At 42.7% G+C, this 24,685-nt stretch overlaps 1 protein-coding gene and 1 long non-coding RNA gene across 2 annotated transcripts in view; both read left to right on the top strand.

Annotated features, from left to right (window-relative positions):
• Positions 1-7,084, top strand: part of SLC35F1 (solute carrier family 35 member F1) — a 375,104-nt gene extending 368,020 nt beyond the window's left edge. The window contains exon 8 of the mRNA XM_050949787.1: positions 4,631-7,084. Within this exon, the coding sequence (XP_050805744.1) occupies positions 4,631-4,855 (225 nt within the window). The 3' untranslated portion in view covers positions 4,856-7,084. The remainder of the gene's footprint in view (positions 1-4,630) is intronic.
• Positions 7,085-14,131: 7,047 nt separating this feature from the next.
• Positions 14,132-24,685, top strand: part of LOC127049342 (uncharacterized) — an 85,138-nt gene continuing 74,584 nt past the window's right edge. Inside the window, exon 1 of the long non-coding RNA XR_007773935.1 lies at positions 14,132-14,206. This is a non-coding gene — a long non-coding RNA (uncharacterized LOC127049342). The remainder of the gene's footprint in view (positions 14,207-24,685) is intronic.

The following is a 24,685-nucleotide window of genomic DNA, read 5'->3' as shown; positions in this document are numbered from 1 at the left end:
AGGATCGCAAGTCAAGATAAAAATTCCTTACACAGACCCAGCAGTAGAGCAGTTCAGTGAATATAAGTTTCAGTAAAACAAAGATTTCATTTGGGGAATCTAACAAACTCTGCACGGTGAATAGCATTTGTAGTCCATTTCCATTTGATTAACATAGTCTGTCTTAATCTCTTCAGAGTGCTGATTTCAAAGCCCATGAAATCAATTGAAAGATTCTCATTGATTTTGGTGGGCTTTGGATGAGGCCCAAAAGCTGCTGGAAAAATTATCCAATAATCAATGATTGCTTTCCCTCACTAGCCTGCTATATATATTTGCTTTACCTTCGTTGAATGAAATAGGCTGAAACCTCAACAATGCTATTAGCAACTTTTATCACCTTAGCACTGCAGAGAGCCAGTGACTAAACTTCTAAGAAAGTTATGATGATAGAAAAGAGAGAAAATAAACAATTGCAGCTCCAGCCTGTAACTTCTTGTTTCTAACCAGGAAAGTGTTAACAATTCTTATTTATATTTTGTTGTTGTAGGGCCTCATTGCACTAAATAATCTAGACACTCAGAGCTTTGTACGCTCTGCCACAGTGTGGGCTATAGGCAGGGCCGCCCAGAGGATTCAGGGGGCCTGGGGCAAAGCAATTTAGGGGGCCCCTTCCATAAAAAAAGTTGCAATACTATAAAATACTATATTCTTGTGTGGGCCCCTGCAGGGCCTGGGGCAAATTGTCCCACTTGCTCCCCTCCCCTTCCCCTTCCCCCACTACCCCCGCAGGCAGCCCTAGCTATAGGACTCTGACTTGCAGTGCACACCAAAGTGTTGAGTGCTAACTGTCCCGTGTCTGTGCTGCTGGTGTGACCTACAAGGTACCTAGTTCATGTTAACATAACCCTCTTTCAACAGGACTGTGTTCAGTGAATGAGGCACCTTTTCATTTGCACCAGCAGCATCCTCATGAGGAAGTTAGTGCGCAACACTTGGTGCGTTCCACAATTCATACCCCTATAGTCCATGCTGGGGCACAGTGCAAAAATAGCCCCAGCAATAACCCTGGCCCCGGAGAGCTTGCCATTTTCAAATGACAAAAGCAGACACAGGGCAAGGGGAGAGGATAACAGCATATAAGTATCCTGAGAAGGAGAGGTACATCTTGTTAGTTTGTTTCCCTCATCCTGTCCCCAGCCAACAATGTGAAAGTGGGGAGAGGAGTGCAGTCAAAATAGGCTTTATTTTCGTAAATATTTATGTTCTCTCCCCTTTCTCTTGTTACCTTTCCTTTCCTACCTCCACCCCGGCTGTCTTCTCTCTGACCTCTCCCCTCATCCTCTTTGTCTCTCCCTCATTACTCCTGGATATCTGTACCCCACAGCTTCCATAGTTTAGGGATCCCCACCAGGAGCGGCGCCAGGGTTTTTGGCGCCCTAGGCCAGGGTCCTTCCGCGCTCCCGGTCTTTGGGGCACTTCGGCGGCGGGTCCCAGAGCGAGTGAAGGACCTGCCGCAGAATTGCTGCCGAAGACCCGGAGCGTGGAAGGACCCCCCGCTGCCGAATTGCTGCCCCCCCCAAATCCTGGTGCCCTAGGCAACCACCTAGGTTGCCTAAATGGAAGCACCAGCCCTGATCCTCACCCCAAGACAGTTTTGTGCTCAGCTCCATTTTTTTAAAGCTATTGCAATCTGTATGATGCTGTTGCTCCCTGAGCTGCTTTTTCCCCCCTATACCTGTGACTGGCAATTGCACTGGCAACTCAGTGAAGGAGCCAGGCTTATAGACCTTTGCCGAATATGGGATTGGGGGCACACATGTCTGTCCTCCCCACTGCTTCCCTTCTTCAGTTTCTGGTGCTCAGGGGTGTCTTGACCTAGCAGGCAGCAATACAAATTAAATTCAACTGCCAACCCAGTGTAAAACTCCTAAAGTCTGGATGGTAATCAGACCTTGGGTTTTCGTTCAGCCTAATACCACAGTAGAGACTAGCCATGACATTCGGATTGTTGGATCAGGGATCAGATTCTTGAAGCTCTTCCTCCCACCCTAAAACCTTTTGGGAAAGTTTGTGCCTGGGATTTTAGTTTGGGCTTATTTGTAGACAGAAGGGTCCACTGAAAAGCAGACCCTCTGCTACAGCCAAGAGGTGCCAAAATTTATGTATGAGGAGAAAAGGAGAGAATTGAGACATCCACAGGGAGTGAAAATTAAAATGAAACAGAGAGGAAAAAGACATTGGATTGATTGACTTGGGGTTTGATTACCACAGGGGGGAGATCTCTGCCCAACCACTCCTTGCAGGCTTGTGACATATGGAAGGAATCTTTCAGCAGACTAGCTCTTGCATTCTGCATTGTGTTTTTGGCTGGGTGATTACATCAGATCACACAGCCAGATGACATGTGAAGATCTGGTGACATGCTTGGAAAAAAGCAATTAATGACTGACGAAAAGCAGAGCCCTGCCTTCTTTCCAGCTACAGACCTGACATGCTTTAAACTTTCCTCATTATGGTGCATTCCCTTCTGAAGTGTATTTATTACACTCTCACTGTGGAAAATGATGGCAGATACAGACTTATCAGGGGTTATGCTTCTAGCATTTTCAAAAGCTCTTCGGAGGGGCTATTTCTGAAAAATGCCAAATGCAGCAGGATTAACCACGAGTAGGAATGGTGGACACAAACTCTGTAGCTCAGTGCTGTGATAGCAAATTAATAACAGGGAAAAGTTTGCACCTTTAAAGAGAATTTGCATTTGACAAAATTATTTCCTTACAAGCATAAAGAAATGGGGCAGAACTGCTGAAGCTCTTGCTTGAATAATTAACTTAGTCTGACCTTCTAGCACTGCATCTACATGAACCAAGAGAAACACATTTGGCACCTGTAGTCCCATAGTCAGCTAGGATTAGAAAACAGATTTGCGGCAACCTTTTGTTCAGAATAATATATCCACCTCATGAGGGTAGCCTGTAACTGGTTACGATTGCAGTTAGCTGTTGGCATTTTCATTCATTCTTGTATTCCTGACCACAGCTGAACACTTGCACTTTTAGAATTCTTGCTAAATAGAAAATCAGTTCTGTGTCCTTTGACCTACCAAGTTGCTCCATGCAGTTTGTCCTCTGGTGAGTCTTGAATTCAGATCACTTTTGATTGCTTTGGGGGAGTTGATTAGGGGTGCACATGTACCCTCACATCACATCTTTGCCCATTTCTACAATGTACTGTTTAAAGATTCTGAAAGCTAATTTTTCCTTTATTGGGTTCAGGGTTGGTACAGCTTGTAGTGAGCGTAAAGGTGACTTCAAGCCCCATTTACTTCACCTTTGATCCTCGACAAGCTGGAGTGGCCATATGACTGCTCTGACTTATGCCAACTAGAATGGCCCTCTTGGGATCATTCCACTGGCTAGAAATTAGCGGAGTACATTGTGTTCCAGCACCAGTATAATTCACATTCCTTCTACTGATGTGGAAGAAGCAGGCAACAGAAAATGGTTTGTGCCGTCTTTCTACCATCCAAACTTTTGTCCATTGCTGAGGAAAGCCTCAGCTGCCCCTTTAGGGCAGCTTTACAGTCACTTTGTGCTGTTCCAGCAGCATACAGTGACCTTAAAGGAGATTAAGGATCAAATACTTTATTTCTGATTCCTATAGACTTCTGGGTTCCTGTGTCTACCTCACCTGCAAGTGCTAAAATATTGCCAGAAAGGCTATATGTGTGATATTTCCAGCCCAATCTGAAAAAGGTGATACCAGAAAACTCAAGCGAAGTTCTGGTCTTGTGAAATTGCCTATCAGATTATGCAGACTCAAGCTTTGGATAAATATCTGATCTTCTGTGTGTACATTTCAACCTTTTGAAGTCAGCCCAGGGCTTCTTAAAGCTAAAGTCTCTGACTCTTCTGAAATCACATTAAACCGTGTGCAGCTCTATTAGCTGCTTTCTGAATTCAGCTTACATACAAAATATTTATTGCTGCAAGTGAACTACCTTGGGCTTTCATGTAGGTGAATAAATACTGATGTACCACCAGCACCAATATATGGGTAAGTAAATGTCAAAAGAGCCTTTACTAAAAATATATTTTGTAAGGGTACTTTTTAAATGCCTTTTTAAAATTCATGGTATCATTGCTATTTATATAGCACTGACTGTGTTTGTTATACTTTAAGGACACGTGGTTTGAAATCAATAAAACCTCATACTTATACTGCACCTTTCATCCATAGATCTCAAAACATTTTACAACTATTGGGAAATAGCATTATTGCTATTTTGCAGAGGGAGAAACTGAATTTCAGAGAGAGGAAGTTACTTGGGCAAAGTCATATAACAGATAAGTGTCAAAGCTGAGAACAAAACCCAGATCTCCTGAGTCCCAGTTGACAAACTCATATTTACCTATTGCTAGAGCCGCAGGAGAATTGTACTCATAATTTTGATAAAATAGGTGGCACGAGTAATGGAAACAAACTTCCAGTATCTCCTCAAAATCTACAGTCAAACAAGGAACGACTAACAGTACTCTATGCTGTGCATATAAAAACAAGGATCTGTGCCTGCAATTTTCCACTAGCCCTTGTGAGCACAGAATAACCAGTGCAATTTTCTAATGACTTAACTCTTATTTATGTTTAGTTTTCAGGACTTTATCTGCTGTCATTCTTCACAATCCTTGTTGGGCTGGTGCTGTACTCCTCCACCTCAACATACGTAGCCCAGGATCCACGGGTGTATAAGCAGTTTCGAAACCCTTCAGGACCTGTTGTAGACTTGCCAGCAACCGGACAGCTGGAACCTTCAGTAACGTATACCAGTCTAGGCCAGGAGACAGAAGAGGAGCCTCACATCAGAGTTGCCTAAACCCAGGCACTTGTCTTCCACTGATGATTTCAGTGGAGTTTGTATATCCATGGTCCCTGTATTGTACATAGAGAAAGGTATTTACTGGGTACAGTTACACAGGTGAGCTTCAAGGTAGCAATAAGGAAAGCTTGTAAAAGTTACAAACTAATTGTCACTGGGTGTACATTGCAAAGAGGTGCCAGTCCCTTATTTAGGGTGTTAGCAGTATGCTGGTCTCAACAGAATGCTCTGTGTGAATCGCTCACTATCAAACGATCTGTGAAGATATTCAAAATACAAGCTGAAATTACATAGAAATCAAAAGGGTATTTTTGCACCTACTGTGTGATACTTTGCCAAGGCCACACAGAGTTGTGGAAAAGCCACATTTTTACAGTAAGTCCAGGTGTACAGTCACTGTTATTTTCTCTCTTTTTAAAATGTGTTTGTTTTGCACAAATAGGTGGGATACTTCTGGTGGCTACACCCTGATGCATTTTTGGTAGCACCTGGATCTTTTGAGAGAAAGGATTAGTGAGTTCAGCTGTACTATCTATCTAGTAGCCCACTTTATATGTAATCTCTGCTATGAGTGCAGGGGAGGGACAATTTACAGTATCAGTCTCTATTCTAGGAATAGGTGTAAAATGAGCATTTTAGCCTTTCTATATTTACAGAAGTGAATTACTGAAGCATTGACCTTTTTATGTTTCATGGAGGATTTCCTGGTGGCTGAGGTTCTGTACCAGGTGACAGGGGAATTACATTTCTGTGGCTGTGTCTAACCTGCAGAAACAGAACAAATTTCCTACTTTTAAAATTAAATCTGTAACTAATTTTCATTTTCTATTTTCCTACATATTGTAGCTCTCATTGGTAATGATATATCAGTCAGACCAAGGCACTTATTTTCAATGCTCAGTGCATATTCTGGAGCCTTCTACTATTCCAGTTCTCTCAGTCCTGTGGTACAGGAGGCTTTGCGTTCCTTTTCCTAACCGTGCTAATCTGGAAATATGTACATTTTTCATTAGAACCTTCTTGTGCCAAAATCATAAATATTAGTATGATAATACAATGATCTCATGAATATTAAGAATAAGACTGACCCATCTGCTGCTGGTACTGCAGCAGCATGATGGTATTCATGCCAAAGAGGTGTAGCCAATTATTTTTCATTTATCTACAAAAGTAAAAGAATTTAGCAGTTTTCTGATATTCACCAGGGAATGTGACAGTCCCTCTGAAATCAGGATGTGCTCTAAGCTGTACTTCTGCTGCAGGAAACTCATCAGAAATGTGGAGCATTTAAAACACTTATATTGAATCTGAAGCAGAGCCCTGCGAATCTGTAGCCTGTCTTGATTTTTTTTTTCCTTTTAAGAGCACAGTGAAAGACAAAAGTCATTGCTTCATACATCCTCAGTCCAGTTTCCTCTTAAAATTAAGGAAAGGAAGTATAGTCTTGTGTTTAAAGAATAGGATATAGATTTAAGAGAACTCAGTTTTATTCACAGATCTGCCACAGACCTCTTGTGTGATCTTAACCTCTGTGTGGTTTAGTTTCCTAATCTGTATATATAGGGATAGTAATTCTTTACCTCCCTCACAGAAGGATTGTGGGACTACATTTTTTTAAAGTGCTTTAAGATCTTCAGAAAAAAGGAGCCAAGGAAGCAGGACATATTATTATAATAGCTTTTATATATTCATTGTATTGGAAAACAGGGTTTGCAGCAAGGTTGTGGTAAATTGCTGCATTTTCTGCTGGTGGGCATATGAAATGTATTTTAGTTTAATTATATTATTCTGAAGAAGTCAGTTTTAAATGAAAATGTAGGGCTTTATGTAAAAAAAAAAATACAACTCACCTATTTCTATGAGAAAAAGAAACTGCACACTCTTGAGATTGGAAAAGGCCATGCAAATCAACCAAGCAGGATGGATTTCTGCTGAAGTATTGTCTTATAGTCCTGTTCTGCAAAGCTATAAAAAGGACTTCTCTGAAGCAGCCTGAGGGAAATTTGCATACAAGTATAAAAATGGTGATGTGCCAATATGCTACTAAATTATTGACTATCTGTTTAATCTCATTCTTCCTGTTGATGAGGAAGAGAGACACAGTCCGTCTCATCATGATTATGCTGCCTTTTATGATCCCACTGCAGTTGAAAAAGAGGGGATTGTAATATTTTCAACCCCCCTCACACACACACACACACACACACACACACACACACACACACACACACACACACACACACACACACACACATGTTCAGATATCATGAGATTTACCCCCCACCAAACACACACACAAAAAGCTGGGTTCTTTTTATTTTTTTACTTCTGGTTCGGAACTTTTAGTGGTCATGTTTTCAAGCTTTCCCCTGCAACCATAAGGGCTGAAAACTTAAACAAGCAAACAAAAAAAAGCTGAGGTTTTCATATAACGTGACTCCAGGATCTGAGGCTTTAAGAGAAACTGCAAATATTGTGAGATTCACACTCTAAAATTACAAGAGCTGGCAACACTGAGATTTTTCACATTCATCCGTATTTGTTGGGCCTCTCCATTCCCAGTTAAGACCTCAAAATAGGTTTTAAGCGGGATTTAGGTGACCAGTCAATTCACGCTTGTGCAGAGGGCCAGCACAAGAACAAGTCCTCAAATCAGGGCTTAACTGGTGCATAGACTTTGTGTAGTCACTGTACAGTTCAAGCCCCTGCCGTATGTTCTCGTCACAACTGTCATTGTTCTCTCAGGTACCCTGAAGAGCATTGGTGGGCACCTGTCATCTCCCAGTCTTTTTGCTACCTTTTATACCAATTAAATACCTTTCTCTGAGCATTATTCCCATGTTAGTCTTGAGACCTTTGAAGACTGGGAGTGTATGTGTGCATGTTTGTTTCATGTTTACATTCCTTCATTTTGCATAATTGTTTTGGTTTACTTCATTCTTAGTATTTATTTTCTAAGCCAGATGTCTGTAGTCTTTTTCTCTCCCTTCTCTCAAATTTTTTACAATAATTTGTAGATGTTTATTAAAGTCTTACTAGGAACAACTGGATCGAAGGCATATCCAGGTCAACTCAGTGACCCAGGAGTTTATACATATAAGGGTTTGAAATCAACTGATGGCTAAGAGGTGCCATCTGAGACAACTGTTATCGGATATCTTAAATGACTTAACTGTATGGAAATAAATTGCAACTGTTCACATATGCACTGTGCACTCAACAACCATCCTGTGTGTTCTTGCACATGAAGAGGTTCATGTCACTGGGATAACTTAGTATGGGGTTGTTTTATTATTATTTTTTATTTTAGTTTTATTTTGTTTAATGGGCTCCAGCTAAAGAGGATGTGTTGAATTGTTCCAATTTGCCAGTAATGGATGGACCTCAAAGGAGAATAGTCGTATAGCTTTACAAATACTCTGAATGAAAGCTGAGGTCCAGCAGGGAAAACTTATTATTTCTAGATGTTTCATTTCCTGCAATTCCAGAACTCAGTGGACACCGGCAAGGTTCAGCTATCCAACAGGTAGTGATTGAATTAGGACTTCACCCGCTTTGTGTATATCTTTTCCTTGGAAAAAACTGAGCCTCTACTACCCATTGGCAGTGAGTGGCCCTTAGCAAGGCTGATGTGATTTTCTGCTACTGGGTGGAGACCTGCACTGGGAGTCAGAACTTGTCATTTTTCCCAGCTGTAAAACTTTTTAAATACACAATAATAGACAAAGCAATTGAAAATTTTGCACCACTGTGTCATATGAAAAAGTTTCAATGTATAGTTTAGATATTGCTAACGTGTGCTATTAACATTTTGACAAGCGTGTTGTATTGTTTTCTTTCCCTTTTAAAAAAAATAGTATTCCCAAGCTAGCTACAAATATAAATTTTACCCCATGGGTAGGATTTTATTGTTAAATGTCATAATTAAGCACACTAATCTTGGCACTGCAAATGGAAATATGAACCAAAACCAACCAAACAAAAACACTCCAACCCCAAACTCCTGCACCAAGTTGAACAAACTTTTCTCTGTTTTGATATTTGCATGCTCCTATATGGACTGGCTTTGACAATGTAATGCCTGTATAATGTTTTCAAATAAAAAAATAAATGCTTTCTGAAAGCAGGGTTATTAGTTTCTTTGCCTGGTTCCTTTCCTGTGGAATAACCTGACATGACTTTCTTGACATATGAATATTTAGCAGGGGGCACTGTAAAATTAAAATCACTGGATGATTTTCAAGTGTAGGCAGCATATCTTTGCTACACAGCCATATTTACACAAGCCTGACTTTAGCCATCTTCATGAAATCACTTACTACTAGCCAGACTTTATTAGGAGCAGTAATATTCCTGCATCAGGGGCTCCTGTGGCTTCTGTTGCTAGGCAGCTGCAGCCATCTCTCCTGGCTTCCTTCTTTGGTGCTCTGCTTCCGGTTTCTACATTCACTGACCCCCAGCCTTGGACACTGCAGCCATCTTTCAGGAAGGCTCCTGAGATGGGGGAAAGGAAAAAGGTGAAGGAAATTAGACACCAGAGGAAAAAAGGGACTGGGCTGGGGGTGGGGGGACCAGAAGGCAGAGGAGGAGAGATAAGACTGGAGATACTTCAGAGTAGGGTGACCAGATGTCCTGATTTTATAGGGACAGTCCTGATTTTGGGGTCTTTTTCTTATATAGGCTCCTATTACCCCCTATCCCCATTCCAATTTTTCACACTTGCTGTCTGGTCACCCTACTTCAGAGCAGACTGAGAAGATGGAAGAGAAGAAACCCTAGAGTGTGCAGTCAATGCATTCAGTGGAGTTTAAGTATTGACATTCAAGGATACTTGTCAGGATGTGTGTCTGCCCAGTTTTATTTGCATGGCATTCCTGTAAGAAAATCCACCACCAGATTTCCCCCATCTCCTGCCCCAGTGCTGGGAATGCAAATGGCTGGCAACTGGTGATCTGATGCCATTTCATACCCTCTTCTCACATCAGCCCAACTGCAGCTGGATGGAGTTCCACGGACAGAGATTCTGAGCTAATGCACGCTTTTATTCAGTGCCAGATTAGCAAGTGTAAATTTGTGCATGTTATCGTGTCTGTAAGTAATGAGTAAGTGTGTGTGGTTTGATTGTGCTAATAATTGCTGTATATTTTCCTCCAAACCTGCACATCCCTGCATCCACCACATTAAAAAATCTCTTGTTATCTTCTGGCTGGAACTTGACCTCTGCCTGTATGAATCCTAATAATAGCGATTGCTTGGAATTACTCTATAAATAACTGTTTACTTGGAAATATTTTCACATGAATGATATCACACATGCTTCAGTATGAAAGGAACTCTGTTAAGTAACATTAGATAATGTTTTATTTAAAAATTTAGTCAACATCTAATGGCAAGAAACATTTTCATTAGTATCACTTTTCTCAGGGAAAACAGGTATTTATTGTTTGTTTGTTTTGTTTTTATTTCAACAGCACCCTACAATGGCAGAAATCCAAAGCCAGCTGCTTACTAGAAAGGTGCCAATGCATGAGAATCAGGAAGTGATATTATCTGCAAATAGAAAGGGCAACTAAGTAGACAATCCTAGTTTCACTGTTTAAGCTTAAAGAAATGCAACAAAAGTAACCAAAAGGCTTGATTCTCCTCTGCCTCGTAGCTATTTATAACTCTGGATAGTGAGTGCAAAATGGGTATAAAATGCTAACAAAGCAGAATGGTCATGTTCTACACCCACTTTCAATGCAGTTTACACAATTATAAAGTGACTGTGCAAGGTCCAAATTCTTTGGCCCAGCCAACCTGTGCTTGGCACAAGATCAGACTGGGGAGCTGAGGGCAGGCAGAGAAAACTTTATGATGCCTTTGTGACCCCTGGCTCCTGGAGCTGTCTGGGGAAGAGCACAATTACTGGCATAAGATAAAACAGCCTAAAAGTGTTTTTTTAATTTATGTCTGGCTGCCCATGGCCCCAAGGGGTTCATGCCAGCAGTGTGGGATACCTAGCGTATAGAGGCATTCTAGCCATGCCCTCTTCCCCTGGAAACATCCCCTCGGCCAGAGGTTAGGAGAGGAGTAGCATAGATTCTATGGCTGCTCTATGTCACCTGGAGCTTCCCTTCATGTAATGGGGAATCCTCCGTGGTGTCAAGTAGTCAGAACAGGAGCCAAAATCTGGGTGAAACGAAAAGACTGAAAGAATCAGGCCCATTTTTAAAATGCATTCTCTTTTTTAATCTAATTTTTTAAAATGCATTCAGTTTTAATACTCTAAGGCAGTGCTATCATTTTCTTTGAAATACTTTATTTACTTTTTTTTCTCATCTTAACAGAACCGGTATTCCCTTAAAGTTAGTTTCTAAATGAAAAAAAATAATAATATGGTATTATTCTGGGTTTCCCCTAGCATAAATTAGCTCAGAATCTGGCTCTTTGTGTATAGGCTAACATTTTTTTAGGTTCAAAAAATGTTCATGTCATTTTTTCAGAATAGGGTATTTTATGATTTCACTCCACAACCTTGAGATACAATCAACATTTTAGTGTCAACTGATTATGTGCAGTGTCCCTCAGGCAACTGGCTATTGCTGCCAACATCAATTAATACTTTGCTGTCAAATACATTTATACAAAATATTGCTTTTTATTCCCCACATTCTTGGTCAGAGTAGGCTCGTGCAATTTTAATATAAATGTCATGTTGCTGTCTGTACAAGGCCGTTTTCCATCCTTCATTTGAAGGATGTATACACTTGTCAGGGACAAAGTACTGGATTTTCCATGGATAACACATTGACTTCTACTAAAAGCCCTTGCCAAAATAGAGTGGGTGGAGGGTAATGGAAATCTGCTTGAGTCTACAAGATCACTGAGCACTAAAGTGGTAAATAATTTAATTACAATGTTTCAGGATTGGGACATAGGTAAACAGGTGTAGTGGTTCGAGCCAGAGTCATAGTGAGGAGTCAGTGCAAGGTCAGAGCCAGATTCAGAGACCAGGGGCAAGGTAAGGAGCATGGCAGGGTTCAGGCATCAGAGAGGAAAGCAGGGTCCAATGTAGCAACCCCGTGAAACTCAGTTGGGCAGATGCTCATGGGGTTTAAATAGGAAGCCCTGACCAATCAGACTTCAAGGTGTTCCTCCAATCAGGCCCAGGGAAGCTGTTCCTAATGTTACTTCAGGTTACAAGGTCTCTCCTGCTTGGGTGATTAGTAGCAAGCTGCTGGGTGTGAATGAGGAGGCTAACAGCTGAGTGGGAACCCTGTGGACCCAGCTTCAAGATCTATGGCAGGGGTTGTCAAACTTCATTGCACAGAGACCCCCTTCTGACAACAACAATTACTACATGACCCCAGGAGGGGGGGGGGCGAAGTCTGAGCCCACCTGAGCCCTGACGCACCAAAGCCCAAGCCTGATCCCAATTGCCCCACAAGGGGCGGGGAGCAAAGCTGAAGCCCAAGGGCTTCAGCCCCAGGGAGGGGGCCTGTAACCTGAACCCCGCCACCCAGGGCTAAAGCCCTCGGGCTTCGACTTCAGCCCTGAGCGCTGGGTCTCGGGCTTCAACTTTGGCCCCAGGAAGTCTTAACACCAGCTCTGGTGACCCCATTAAAACAGGGTCATGACCCACTTTGGGATCCCGAGCCACAGTTTGAGAACCACTAATCTATGGGATCATTACATTATATTAGAGACACTTCACATCCAGAATAACTAATCTGGTAGTAGATGGGATTGGATATTATACATGCCAAATGACTGGAAATCTGTGGCACTGGATCAAAATCATGCTGGACTGCACATATTTAACTCAGCTAGTTGTTTTCTCAGATACCATCAAGTTTCACAGAAGGCTGGCCTCGTGCCAGTTTCACAGCAAACTAGCAATCCAAATTTGTATATTCTTAAAATGACTGCTTTTCTAAATGAAAGTCCTGAGGGAGAATGGACTAATCACAAGAATAATCAAAGTAATCTTATCACATGACTCCCCATGAGCTTTTGTTTGAATTCTCTAGCTTAGTTTTTGGCATTAAATAGATTTTTAGACGCTAACTAGATGTCACACATACATGCACGTGCAACTGGTTGGATGGATTTCATAACTCTTGCATGTCCCCAAGACTACTTCTCTTTTCTTTTTAATTAAAATTAACAGACGCCTCACAAAACAGGATGATAACTTTAGTCAGTTAAACCTATGTTAAAATTCAGATTTACCACACTTCACTCTGCATTTAGGATTCAATTAATGGTCAAACTGATGAGGTGCCTTGAAAGAGCAAAGCTGCTTGCTTTCACATAGTGACCTAGAGATGTTGGCAGACATATGTTCCAATTGGGGCTCACGCTGGTGATGGGACAACAGGCATGCAAGTGGACCGGCCACCCCAGCCAACAAAGGCACACACAAAAAATCTTTCAATGAACAACTTTTCTCTCTCTCGCTTTATTCCTGAGGTTTAGGTTGCATGCAGCACATAACAAAAGGAAATATGGCTTTCTATAAACCACAAGAAAATAGCAGTCTATGATCCAGCCCTCTAACAACTGGATTTCTGGCACTTCACTTCTTTGATTATCAGGTAACTGCTTTTTTAGAGTTGCCTGGTTTTCTTTCCCAGCACCCACAGTACCTTCCTCTACTCAGTCAATGACACTGGCTAAAACCTGCTTCTTTTTCCGTGTCACTGACCACATCACACCACCCCCTGCCTCTTTTGAATCCCTAAACTGGCTCCCTTTGCTTCACCTCCTCAAGTTCAAACCTCTTGCTCTCATTTCCAGGCCCTTGACAATGCTGCTTTTCCTCTGATAGCACTTTACACTCTGCTGTCTCCGCTTTACTGTGGGCCGCCTGAGCAACTTACTTGAAACTTCTCATGCAAATGGTTTTTAGTCTTGGGTATATTTGTACAGCACCCCCCAGAAAAATGGGTCCTCAGTCCTGACATGCCAGGATCAGGAATCACAGTACTTTGCTTGTGTACCAGGGACAGGCCGGCACATAGGCCACAAATGGGGGATTTGCAACTGATTCCAGCTTCAAAAGTGGGGCAATCAGAATTTATGTGGAGCACTGTGGGCTGCTGCAGGGCAGGATGTAAAAGGGAGTTTCAGACACTAATGCAGGTGTCTAGCCCAAGCTCCACTGCGCTTCAACAGCTGCTATGGGAACTACAAGTTGTGGACTACAAATGGCAGCTTGCTGGGAGAACTCCCAGGTTCCTGCCAGGAAGGAAGACCCCTCTGCCCCTCCCAGCAGGAAGTTCAGCACTGGCTGAAGCTGGGAGCATGAGGCAGGCAAGCAGAGAGGGGCTGCTGGATTGTAATCCTGTTTGTGTTTCTTTGCAGGTAGGACCAAAAAGGGTTACAAGAGCCCCTGAGAGGGGTTTAAATGACCCCACAGGAGCACACTGTTTATTTGGGGGTTAGTTATTGTGGGAGTTAGGGGGTTTGATACAAAGTCTCCTCTGCCCACAAGGCAGCCTTACCCTATCTTGAAAACCTCAGACTGGGCCAGTAGATGGGAGTGGGGGGAGCTACACAGGCCCAATTATAAGGGATGTAGAAAGGGGGCATTTCTCACTCCTCAGCTTTCAGCTTCGGGGGGACAACAATATCTTTCCCTCTTCCCACTGGTTTTGGCCAAATAAGGAGGGTAGGGCTGGACCCAGGGCTGGTGCAACCATTTAGATGACCTAGGTGGTCGCCTAGGGTGCTGGGATTTGGGGGTGCCATTTTCTTCAGCAGGGACTGCAGCAGCCAGATCTTCGGCCGCCCCGGTTGCCACCAGCATTTAGGCGGAGGGAGCTGGAGTAGGGGAGCATGGGGAGGGCCGCCTGCAGCAAGTAAGGGGGGGTGGCACGCAGGGGAACTCCTCACCCCAGCTCACCCCTCCTCCCCCTCCTCGCTGCGCACAACATCGCTGCTTCACTTATCCCGCCTCCCAGGCTTGCAGCGCCAATCAGCTTAGATGCCACAAGCCTGGGATGCGGGAGAAGTGAAGCAGCGATGGGGTGCTCGTGCGCGGAGCAGGGGTGAGCTGGGGCAGGTGTCTCAGGGCAGAGGGTGGGGGATGGGGAGCTGCCGCAAGGGGGGGCGCCTCAGGGTGGGGGGGGAGCTGCTGCGGGGTGGGCCTCAGGGTGGGGGCGTGTGGGGGGGTGCAGGCTGGAAGTTTCGCCTAGGGCACCAAACATCCTTGCACCGGCCCTGGCTGGACCAGAAAGAACAGATATCAAGCTGGGGCTGCTGCTTTGGGAAGGGAGTGCTCAGGAAGCAATGCACCAGGCCAGCTGAGCAGAAGCCTTCCTGGACTTGCAGGAAGCTGCAGAGATTCTCTCCACAGCTGCCCTGTGCCTCTCTCTGTTTTGCCAGGCCTCTCTCCTCCTGGCTCACAGGGCTTGAGAGCAGGGCAGGCAGGAGTTAAAGCCACTGACTGCCCACCCAGCAGTAGCTTCTCCTCCCACCTTTTAGCAGACAGGTAGGGTACCTTGAGGGATTGATCCTTGGGAGGGGACACCTGGAGGAGGCACTTGGGCTGGGGATAGGAACCTTGTGGGTGGAGGAGCAGGTATGGGGGCAGGGGGAGAAGGGGAACTTGAGGTGGGGGAAGGAGAGATCTGGATGGCCTCTTGGAAACTGAGGCCATTCTAGGAATTCTTGGGGAGGAGGCACCTGTGAGAGGACAAGGGGAACCTTGTGGACATATGCAAAGGAGAGCTGGGGGATATGCAGCTGCCTTGTGAAGGGAGCAACAAGAGTGGAACCTTGGGGACAGAAGAGGAGAGAGCTGGGGAGTAGGGAGAGGGAGCCAGAGACTTGAAGGGGAGAACTGGGAAATCTAGGAGAGGGAAAATTGGGGACCTTGGGAAGAAGAGAGGGGTATTTGGAGTGATAAGTGGTATCTTGGGAGGCAGAGTGGGGGGACATTATGGGTCTAGGTTTATGTGACACCTTGCTGGTAGAGGGATATTAGAAAAGGCAGAGAAGTGCAGGGACAGGGCAGTGGGGGAGAAATGGGTGATGTGGGTCCTTTCAGGGAATGAAGGAGGAGAGTATGGGCTTGGAAGAAGAAGATGAGAATTAGGGGATTCTGGGAGAAAAAGGGGAAATGACAGAATGGTGTCAGGGAGGAGAGGAAGATAAGTGATGAGGGGTGTTTATAGTATAGGGAAGAGAGGATGTGGGTTGTTTCAGAGATAGGAGAGAGAGAGGCTAGTGGGAACCCAGCAGCCTCATGGAATTGGGACCTTATAATACTGAGTGGAGAAGGGAGTTGTCCCCAGCACCCGCCCCTAAACTTTTCAGGCAAAGTTATAGCCTGCAGTGTTTTGCAGTTCATGGACACAAGGTGCTGATTGCCTTCAACAGGATTAATCTCAAATGAAAGAAAACACATTTTGCCTTAACTTCTATAGTTGTTGTAAGGGGGATGTTCTTCTTCACTGCAATTTTCTTTGATTCCGCTCCAGACATTGTAAGGTAACAGGTCTCTTTCACATCATAATGTAATTTCCATTTACTTCTATTAACCTCATAAAGTGGAGACTTTTATTCATATTGTAACAGAATTCTCCTCAGCTTCTAATGACATTGTAATATTACCTGCCCTTTCACTCATAATGTTGTTGCCTCTAGCTCCTACTGAGCTAATGTATCAAGTCTTTTACACATTGTCCTATAATTGCTTCAGACTTCTCCTGAACTGGACCTCTCTCACTGTAACTTCAGTCCTTCACACAGTACTCTTTGACTGTATATAATGCTTTCTTACCTAACATAGTCCTCAGACCTGCAATGTGGTCCATGCAAGAGGAACCTTATGCCCAAGAGATTCCCAGTGATCTGAATAGGACATGGTGGATGTATAAGGATCTGGCCATCTGGATAAGATTGCAGGATCGGAGTCCTAATTGTTTATGCAACTTTCAGTGTTTGTACTCAGTTCTACATCTCTGAAATCAGAGAGGAGTTCAAAATGAACTGCAAGAAGTATATGAATGATTCTTTCCCAGAAGCTGTCTTTTTGGGCGCTTACATAAATATATATTAAAAGCAAGAGTTTTCAGCCCCAAAAGGGGATTAATAAATAAATAATAATACAAATAAATGCATCCCCCCAAACACTCCCCATTTGGAGCCCAGTGCTGAATTCCTTGCCCACCAAATATAAACCTTTGATTTTTAGACAGGAGACGTCAGGAGATATATTCTGTAGGGCAGCCCTGAAGAGATGATGTTCACTGTGCATGAGAGAGGTGTTCCTGCTTAGAGGGAAAGGAATAACCTGCTTTGAGTTAGTGTTTGTTTCATGATATTGATGCTAGCTTATTGACTTTTCTTTTTAAAATCATTTGATGGGAAATTACTGAGAGAGTTTGGGATCCTATGACTGGGTTGTATGGGGATTTGCAAGTGGCATTTTATTCTAGTTTAGAGTTCCAGATAGAACAGGCAGGCTTTCTTTTGTTACTTACATTTGTTTTGTTTGAAAATGTTTGAAAATCTTCAAAAAGGTATGAAACTGCGCCTGGTCAGTCAACATTTTGTGGAAGAGGCAATTCCCAGTCTCCATGTTTAATGTTCTCTTTCTGACTTTATTTTTATTTGGCTAGCAATAGGCCAAGGGAAAGAGGGTGAGGAAGGTAAATCCTCAGAGTAGCAGGTTTTTTTTTCTTTTGAAGGAATGGAGGAGTTGTGGGGCTCTTCAGCCCTCTGCTAGGAGAGCACCATCTCTGTATCCATGTGATTCACACCGCATTGATTAAGTTGTTTCCCCTTTCCACCTGTGCTTCTGATGGCTTTACACATGCGATACACTTTGCTATATCAGGTTAAGTGGAAGTGAAGCATGCATTGCAATATATACGAATGTACACTAAAGGAAGGATCGTGACTATTAACACTGAAAGTTTCTATTCGCATCCATACTCTGCACAGTATTTATCTGTGAACAACAGAAATAAAAGCGTGAGTATTCCGATTTTTATAAATGTAAAGGTGTAGTGCACAGAAAAAAGACCCAGACAATAACCACATACACTACAAAAAGTATAATAATATAATGGAGAGAGATTTCTATGCTGAAGTATCACCATTCACCATTTCTATCCATTTTGAGTACCAGGGCAGTCTTCTTTGGCAGTTTCTACCTTTAAGACCATAGCGTCCACCTCACAAAATACACATTTTTTTGTAATTCCTCTTGGCTGAAAGGAAGCAATGGTAATACTTTCACTTCTTAGCATCATCTGTCCAAAGTTCCCAGTGAATTGTTATAGGAGTGGGTGGGTAAGAGTCTGTGGCCTGCATTGTGTGGGAGGTCAGATTAGATGATCATAATGGTCCCTTCTGACCTTAAAGTCTATGAGTCTAATTTACAATCATGTGCATCTCTGGGCCTGTTCAGGGCTTGTGGTAGAGTTTAATTTCCAGCCCTTCTCCCTCCCCCCAGCTTAGTTCTCTGTGAAGGATAGCTACTCAGGCTTTGTGTGTGTGAAGCTGATTTTCAAGATATAAACATGGATAGAAAGGAGTTTCAATCTGCCAAAACATATAGATGATGGTCTAACTGAAACTCAGTAGGATTTAGGGTACAAAATGCTTAAGTCAGTTTTGAAAAATTGACTTGATATCGCAAGCATTTAAACAGAGAAGGGCTCCACAGCATATAATTTGGATTCAATACAGTTGTTTTAAACTTACAGGCTTAGTCCCAGTGGTATAAAAACATTTATTTCTTATAACTACCCCAGGCCTGCTGTTAGCTCACTGCATTTTGTGGATGACACCTACACCAGACCGACTCAGTCCTTGCTTTGTCTTCTGAGACAGCTAAATAGTGTCAACTTCTGGGGAAAGAGGGGTGATTATGCGATAGCCATCCCACTGTGGTAACAGTCTTTCATTGTTATCAACCCAAGTTATATAAAAATCTTCCAAATTATTTATTGATTTATTTTTAGTTGGATATATTTGATACTACTCACCATCTAAAAGCCATTAAAGAAATATAATTTAAAATAATGGTGAGAGAGTATTTGAGATACATGGTTCCTTTGCCCCATTTTGTATAGTCTAGCTATTAATTTTTAAATACACTACTGAATACTGTGTGCAGTTCTGGTCACCCCATCTCAAAAAAAAGTATGAGAATCGGAGAAGGTACAGAGAAGGGCAACAAAAATGCTAAGTATGGACCAGCTTCTATATAAGGAGAGATTTAAAAAGACTAGGAATGCTCAGTTTAGAAAAGAGTTTACTGGGGGTAGGGATATCACAGAGGTCTATAAAATCATGACTGGTGTGGAGAAAGTAAATAAGGAAGTGTTATTTACCCCTTCACATAATACAAGAGGCAGGGGGGTCACCCAATGAAATTAAAAAGCAGCAAGTTTAAAACAAACATAAGGAATTACTTCTTCATATAATGCACAATCAACCTGTGAAGCTCAGTGCTGGGGGATGCTGTGAATGCAAAAAGTATAATTAGGTTCAGAAAGGAGTTAGATAGGTTCATGGAGGATAGGGCCATCAAGAGCTATTAGCCAAGGTGGTCAGGGATGCAGCCCCATGGTCTGAGTGTCCCTAAACTTCCAACTGCCAGAATCTGGGACTGGATGACGGGATGGATCACTTGATAATTGCCCTGTTCTGTTCATTCCATTTGCAACATCTGTCGCTGGTCAGGGTCAGAAAAAAGGACACTGGGCTAGATGGCCCACTGGTTTGACCCAGTATGGGCATTCTTATATTCTTTTACGTAAAACAAATGCAAGCACTGAATTGTTTTTACCAGAGATACTTGAATCTTTTACACATTTATATCTGTTGCTCCTATTTTTAAAAATAGGAGCAGCCTAATGGATTTTGCATTTAGAGAGAAAGGGTAACCACTGAGAATACATACACAAAGAGGATTCTTGAAATGATGCATTGCACTTTTGAGCTGTCAGCTGGATGTTTCCCTTTAACTGGTCTGTCTCAGTTTGGATTTTAATAGTTCCTGTGCTGCCTCACCCTTAAGGATGCCTTTAGGCACCTGTATATGTAGAGCAATCTGTATAAAATGTTATCTTACAGCAGACAGCTGCAGGTTTTCACCTTTTCTGGAACTCTAATATGCAAACACTGATTGGGTTGATAATCCCTTTTTTCCTCTTATCCAGTTTCGAGATGATAAATAATATTTAAGGAATGAATAAAGAATATGCTGATGAAAAAATCAAGGTTGGTAACTTCTATCTGTATTTTACAAGGTGTATAAAATACATGAATCAGAAAGTATCTAATCAATCATTTTAGATATTTCTATAGCACCCATCTCTATAGTGTTTAAGAGAAGAACAAGGTAAATTAGACCTGCTTGGCAATTGTCAATAGAAGATGCCACAGTGGGATTCTGCTATTTTCTCCCCAGTTTCTAGGAAGGTCTGCTTGGTGGCGTTTGTTTGAGTTATTTTTGTTTCCCCAATATGTTCAAAATGAGCTATTTGCTTAAATGACTAATTTTCTTGACAAAGGACTATTTCACTTCAGAAACAAAGTAAAGAAGTTAGGAAAACCAGTATCTGAAAACTGTGTAATTTGCTTCCTAAAGTTTTGAATCCAAAACTTTGCAGTTGTAAAATTTTGTAATTTCACTGTGGACTTTATACTCAAATGCCCTCTGACATGGAGCATATTCTCCACATCCACTGAAGTGTTACTGGCCTGAACAAATGCTGCTGCTCATCCTAGATCATAATGGTTCCTCCTTAAAAGGCTTGTTCTTGGACATGATGGTGTATAGTACTTGAGAGACCAATTCCAGTCTTGTCTCTCATTGCTGGTCGGAAAATATGTAATTAGCCCACCTGACCCCAACAGCTAAGATTTCCTGCTGCTAGCCACTAAAGTGTTCTGTATTAGAGTGATATGGAGTAGTCCTGGGAGGATGTTTTAAAGCCTTTCATTAGCACTGGAAAGATGGCCAGGTCACTTTGTCTTCCATTGCAAATGGAATATACATCTGTACCTCAATTACAAAATGATATAAAATTCCTTAATTTTGATTGCCTAATTTTGTCATCTTGCCTTTTTTAGGCAGAAAGTTACTTGACTAAACCTTATATCAGTGTTTCTCAAACTTTTGTACTGGTGACCCCTTTCACATAGCAAGCCTCTGGGTGTGACCCCCCTTATCAATTAAAAACACATTTTTATATATTTAACACCATTATAAATGCTGGAGGCAAAGCGGGGTTTGAGGTGAAGGCTGACAGCTCGCAACTCCCCGGGTAATAACCTTGCGACCCCCTGAGGGGTCCTGACCCCCAGTTTGAGAACCCTTGAAATCAAGGCACTCAGATTTGATAATGAGTTACATAAAGTACCTGTGTGGACTTTAACTGATTTTTCTTTTTTTTTTTTTTTTTGGTCTTCCCTCTCTGAGCATGCTTCCCAATTTGCTAAGGCCTAAATGAGAGACACAATGTGTGACAAAGGCCAAAAATGACGAACACCCAAAAAACTGTTCATGCAAGAAAATTAAAATCTGTAACCTCAGTTTCATGATTCTTTTAAAATATAAAAATGAAGGGACGCTTATATTGTGTAGCATGTAGTTACCTTTGGGAATAAAATGAGGGATGCCCCTTGACATGAGCGATAGCTGAGAAGTATATGAATTAAGTGTTCACACAGCACTGACTAAACTTCCTAAGTTCTGCTCCAGCATGCACTGAACTTAGGTGCTAAACCTAGGAAATACTTTCTGGGAATGGCATATCTCTGGCTATCCCACTGTCCTCATTTAAAATCAGGAAGGGGGATCTCCAGAGAATCACAGCTTTGTGGTCAGAGCTGTGGAAACTACTAGATATAAACAGTTCAAAATCTGCAAAGATCCGAGGTTGCGAATGGATTAAGAGATGGTCACAAAGGATAAAATATGATACATACTGTAAGCTAACTTCTTATTAATGGCCACACATTAGGTATGATGAGGCTTTTCTTACGATGGGATCAAACAATAGTTTTTCATGATTTTTGTTTATTTGTAATTTGTGTTTTCACAGGGTGATTCTTTGTCTGGGGATTAATACATTTTGAAAATACAGATCATTTTGCCAAAGTATCTAACATCTGTGCAGGGTTATAATTTAAGATTAAAGAACTCATACAAAACTATATATTAAATTGCTGTATCTGAATTTCTCTCTATCCCTGGGGCTTTTATTGCTGTGTAGGTCCCCGCCCCCCATGTTCAGTCCATTAAAACAAAGTGGACTGCAGTGAAAATTTAGAGTGTGATTTGAATTTCAGGGTTAACTTTCTTCATTTGTGATTATTCAAACAGAGGATTAATTTCTAAAGTAGCTTATGAATAGGATGCCCGGATGTCCAGTAGATACAACTGCTTTTAATGGAAATACAGAGGAAGGCTTAAATATGTACATGTCAAATCTTTTCTTAAGGGAATGAATGGCCAGAGCTACTCTGACAAATCACTGTGCAGATATGATGGAGGATCAACAGAAATGATTTAACACATATCTTCCCTTTTAATTTTCCTGGCTGACTTTAAAAGCTAATACATTCAAATATGTAAGAACACTTCAGACTTTTACAACAGTTCTTGAAAATGTAGTTAAACCTTTCTTGTTATAGAGTTAGAGACACGGGGTTTCTAGTGTTTATGCCGCAGATGTAAATGAATATATCAGTTAAATAGGAACCTGCACCGGATTCACTCTCTCCTTTCAGGCATCTGTTAAAAGGTTAACAAAATCCTTTCTATTTTATTTTAGTAACACACAACTCAAATTTTGAGTCTATTTTATTACACTTTTACAGTTAAATGGAAACATTCATACTAAAGAAAAAATTGAGTTATACCACAAAGATACCCATCTTGTATACTTTACACATCTATCATAGAATTTTTTTTAAAAACTCAGTGATTCATCAAACTAAAATTAGTAGTGAAACTTACTTCATCTTCAGGCTGGCTACTAGAGTCAAAATGATAACCCTCTGGCAGACCTAGAATTCCCTCCAATAGGGGGTGGATAGTACATAGTTACATTAGCCTAACGTTTCCCAGGCAGACAGGGCACATGATTAGACTAATCCAGAGGTGATGTGGACTAAAAGTGAAATGCAAAACAAGGAAGAAGAGCACAGGTTGGGGAAAGTTGCACAGGCCCGTATTCAGCCTAGTTTTTCACGGAGGACATCTTTCCTTCCCTCCCACCCCCTGCCACGTAGCAGTCCCTTATACAGCTGACAACAGGAACAGCTCATGTGAACGTGGCCACACACCTCAAACAGCATGTAGCCTCCTGAGTGAGGGAATGGAGTGGGGGAGCAGGGGCTGATTAGCCAGTAGGTCAACAGGGCCCATGTCAACTGGGGTACCCTGGAAAAAATCCACCACTAGTGGGAGCCCAGAGCCCTGGCTGCCGGGTAGGCAGGGCGGGGAAAGACCCCTGCTCCATGGCAGCAATGCCAGGCAGGGGAAGCCTCTCCCTCAGCAGCCCCTTGACCCCACTCTGCAGCAGCAGACTGGGTGAGGGAAGCCCCCCCGCAGTAGTGCCCAACCCTGTCCCTGGCAGATGCCTCATCCCCAGCAGAAGTCCCTGGTTGGGGGAAGCCCCAGCGCCCCCCATCCCTGGCAGAAGCCGTGGAGTGGCAGAGGAAGCCCCCACACCTGACCCTCGTTCCCTGCAGAAGCACAGGGAGTGGTAGGGGAAGGCCCCTCTGCAGTCCTGGGACTGGGGGAGCTCTCACTCCCAACTGTCCCCATGGCCGGGACAGAGCTTCTCCGGTCTTGGGGCTGCAGTGCGGGCGGGGGGGGGAGGCAGAAAGGAGCAAAAAAGGGGTTGACGGGCTGCAGTGGGGGGTGGAATTGGGGGGGGACCTGGGGAAGGGGCAGAAAGGGGTGGGTCTGTGGGTGGGCCGCAGGCGGAGGAGGCAGAATGGGAGTGGGGCCGCAGACAGAAAGGATAGTGAGAGGCCCCCGACTTGCTCTGGCCCAGAGCCCCAGGAAACCTTAATCTACCTCTGTGAGGGAGTAATTAGGGATGAGGATAAAAATGAATGGAAATACAAAGGAAAAAAAAATGGAGCTAGAAATGGAGAAGAGGAAGAGTGGACAGAAAAAAGCAGAACTGTGGTATAACAGGATGATAGAAGGAAAGCAGTAGGGGCCTGCTTAACCACCAGTGTGTCACACAGAGGACTCCATCACTAAGTTTGGGAACCACTGTAGAAGCCAGTACGCTGTGCTTGATACTGTGAATTGTGCAAACTGATTGCTGCACAGACCATTCTGAATACTTTGCTTTCTGAGTTGTTTGGCAAAATGCTAGTGGCTTGCCAAATACCTCAGTAAATGCCCCATACCAGTCAAATAAACATTATTTAATATATCCCTTTGACCATAATGCAGGTTTATTAAATATAGCTTAATTTATCCCATATACAAAGTTTACATAGTCTCTTAAAGGCTACCAAAGGCTTTGGTCTCAGTTTAAAGTTTCTGCAATATATTCTATCCCCTAAGGCAACAATTTATCAGTAGCTATTAGTACTACTGTTGTGGTTTCTTTCTTCTCATTTGAAACACTTGACAAATCATTCTTTGCTGCTACCTTTACAGTCTGTTCTGACCCAACGCCTGTGCTGCTATCTATGATAGCTGATTATGTATGTAACCCGGTACATTGGTCATCATGTCTGAAAACTCGCTGTACACTGATACTGCTATTCTACACACATGCACACATAGTCTTCAGACTCACTTAACTTCTGTTACAGATAACTTCACACGTATTTGTGGAATGTATA

The sequence above is a fragment of the Gopherus flavomarginatus genome, chromosome 4 (genome assembly GCF_025201925.1).
Source record: "Gopherus flavomarginatus isolate rGopFla2 chromosome 4, rGopFla2.mat.asm, whole genome shotgun sequence".
Classification (NCBI taxonomy): domain Eukaryota; kingdom Metazoa; phylum Chordata; order Testudines; family Testudinidae; genus Gopherus; species Gopherus flavomarginatus.
Note: the sequence above shows the minus strand (reverse complement) of the source record. Positions and strands in the feature narration are given on the sequence as shown.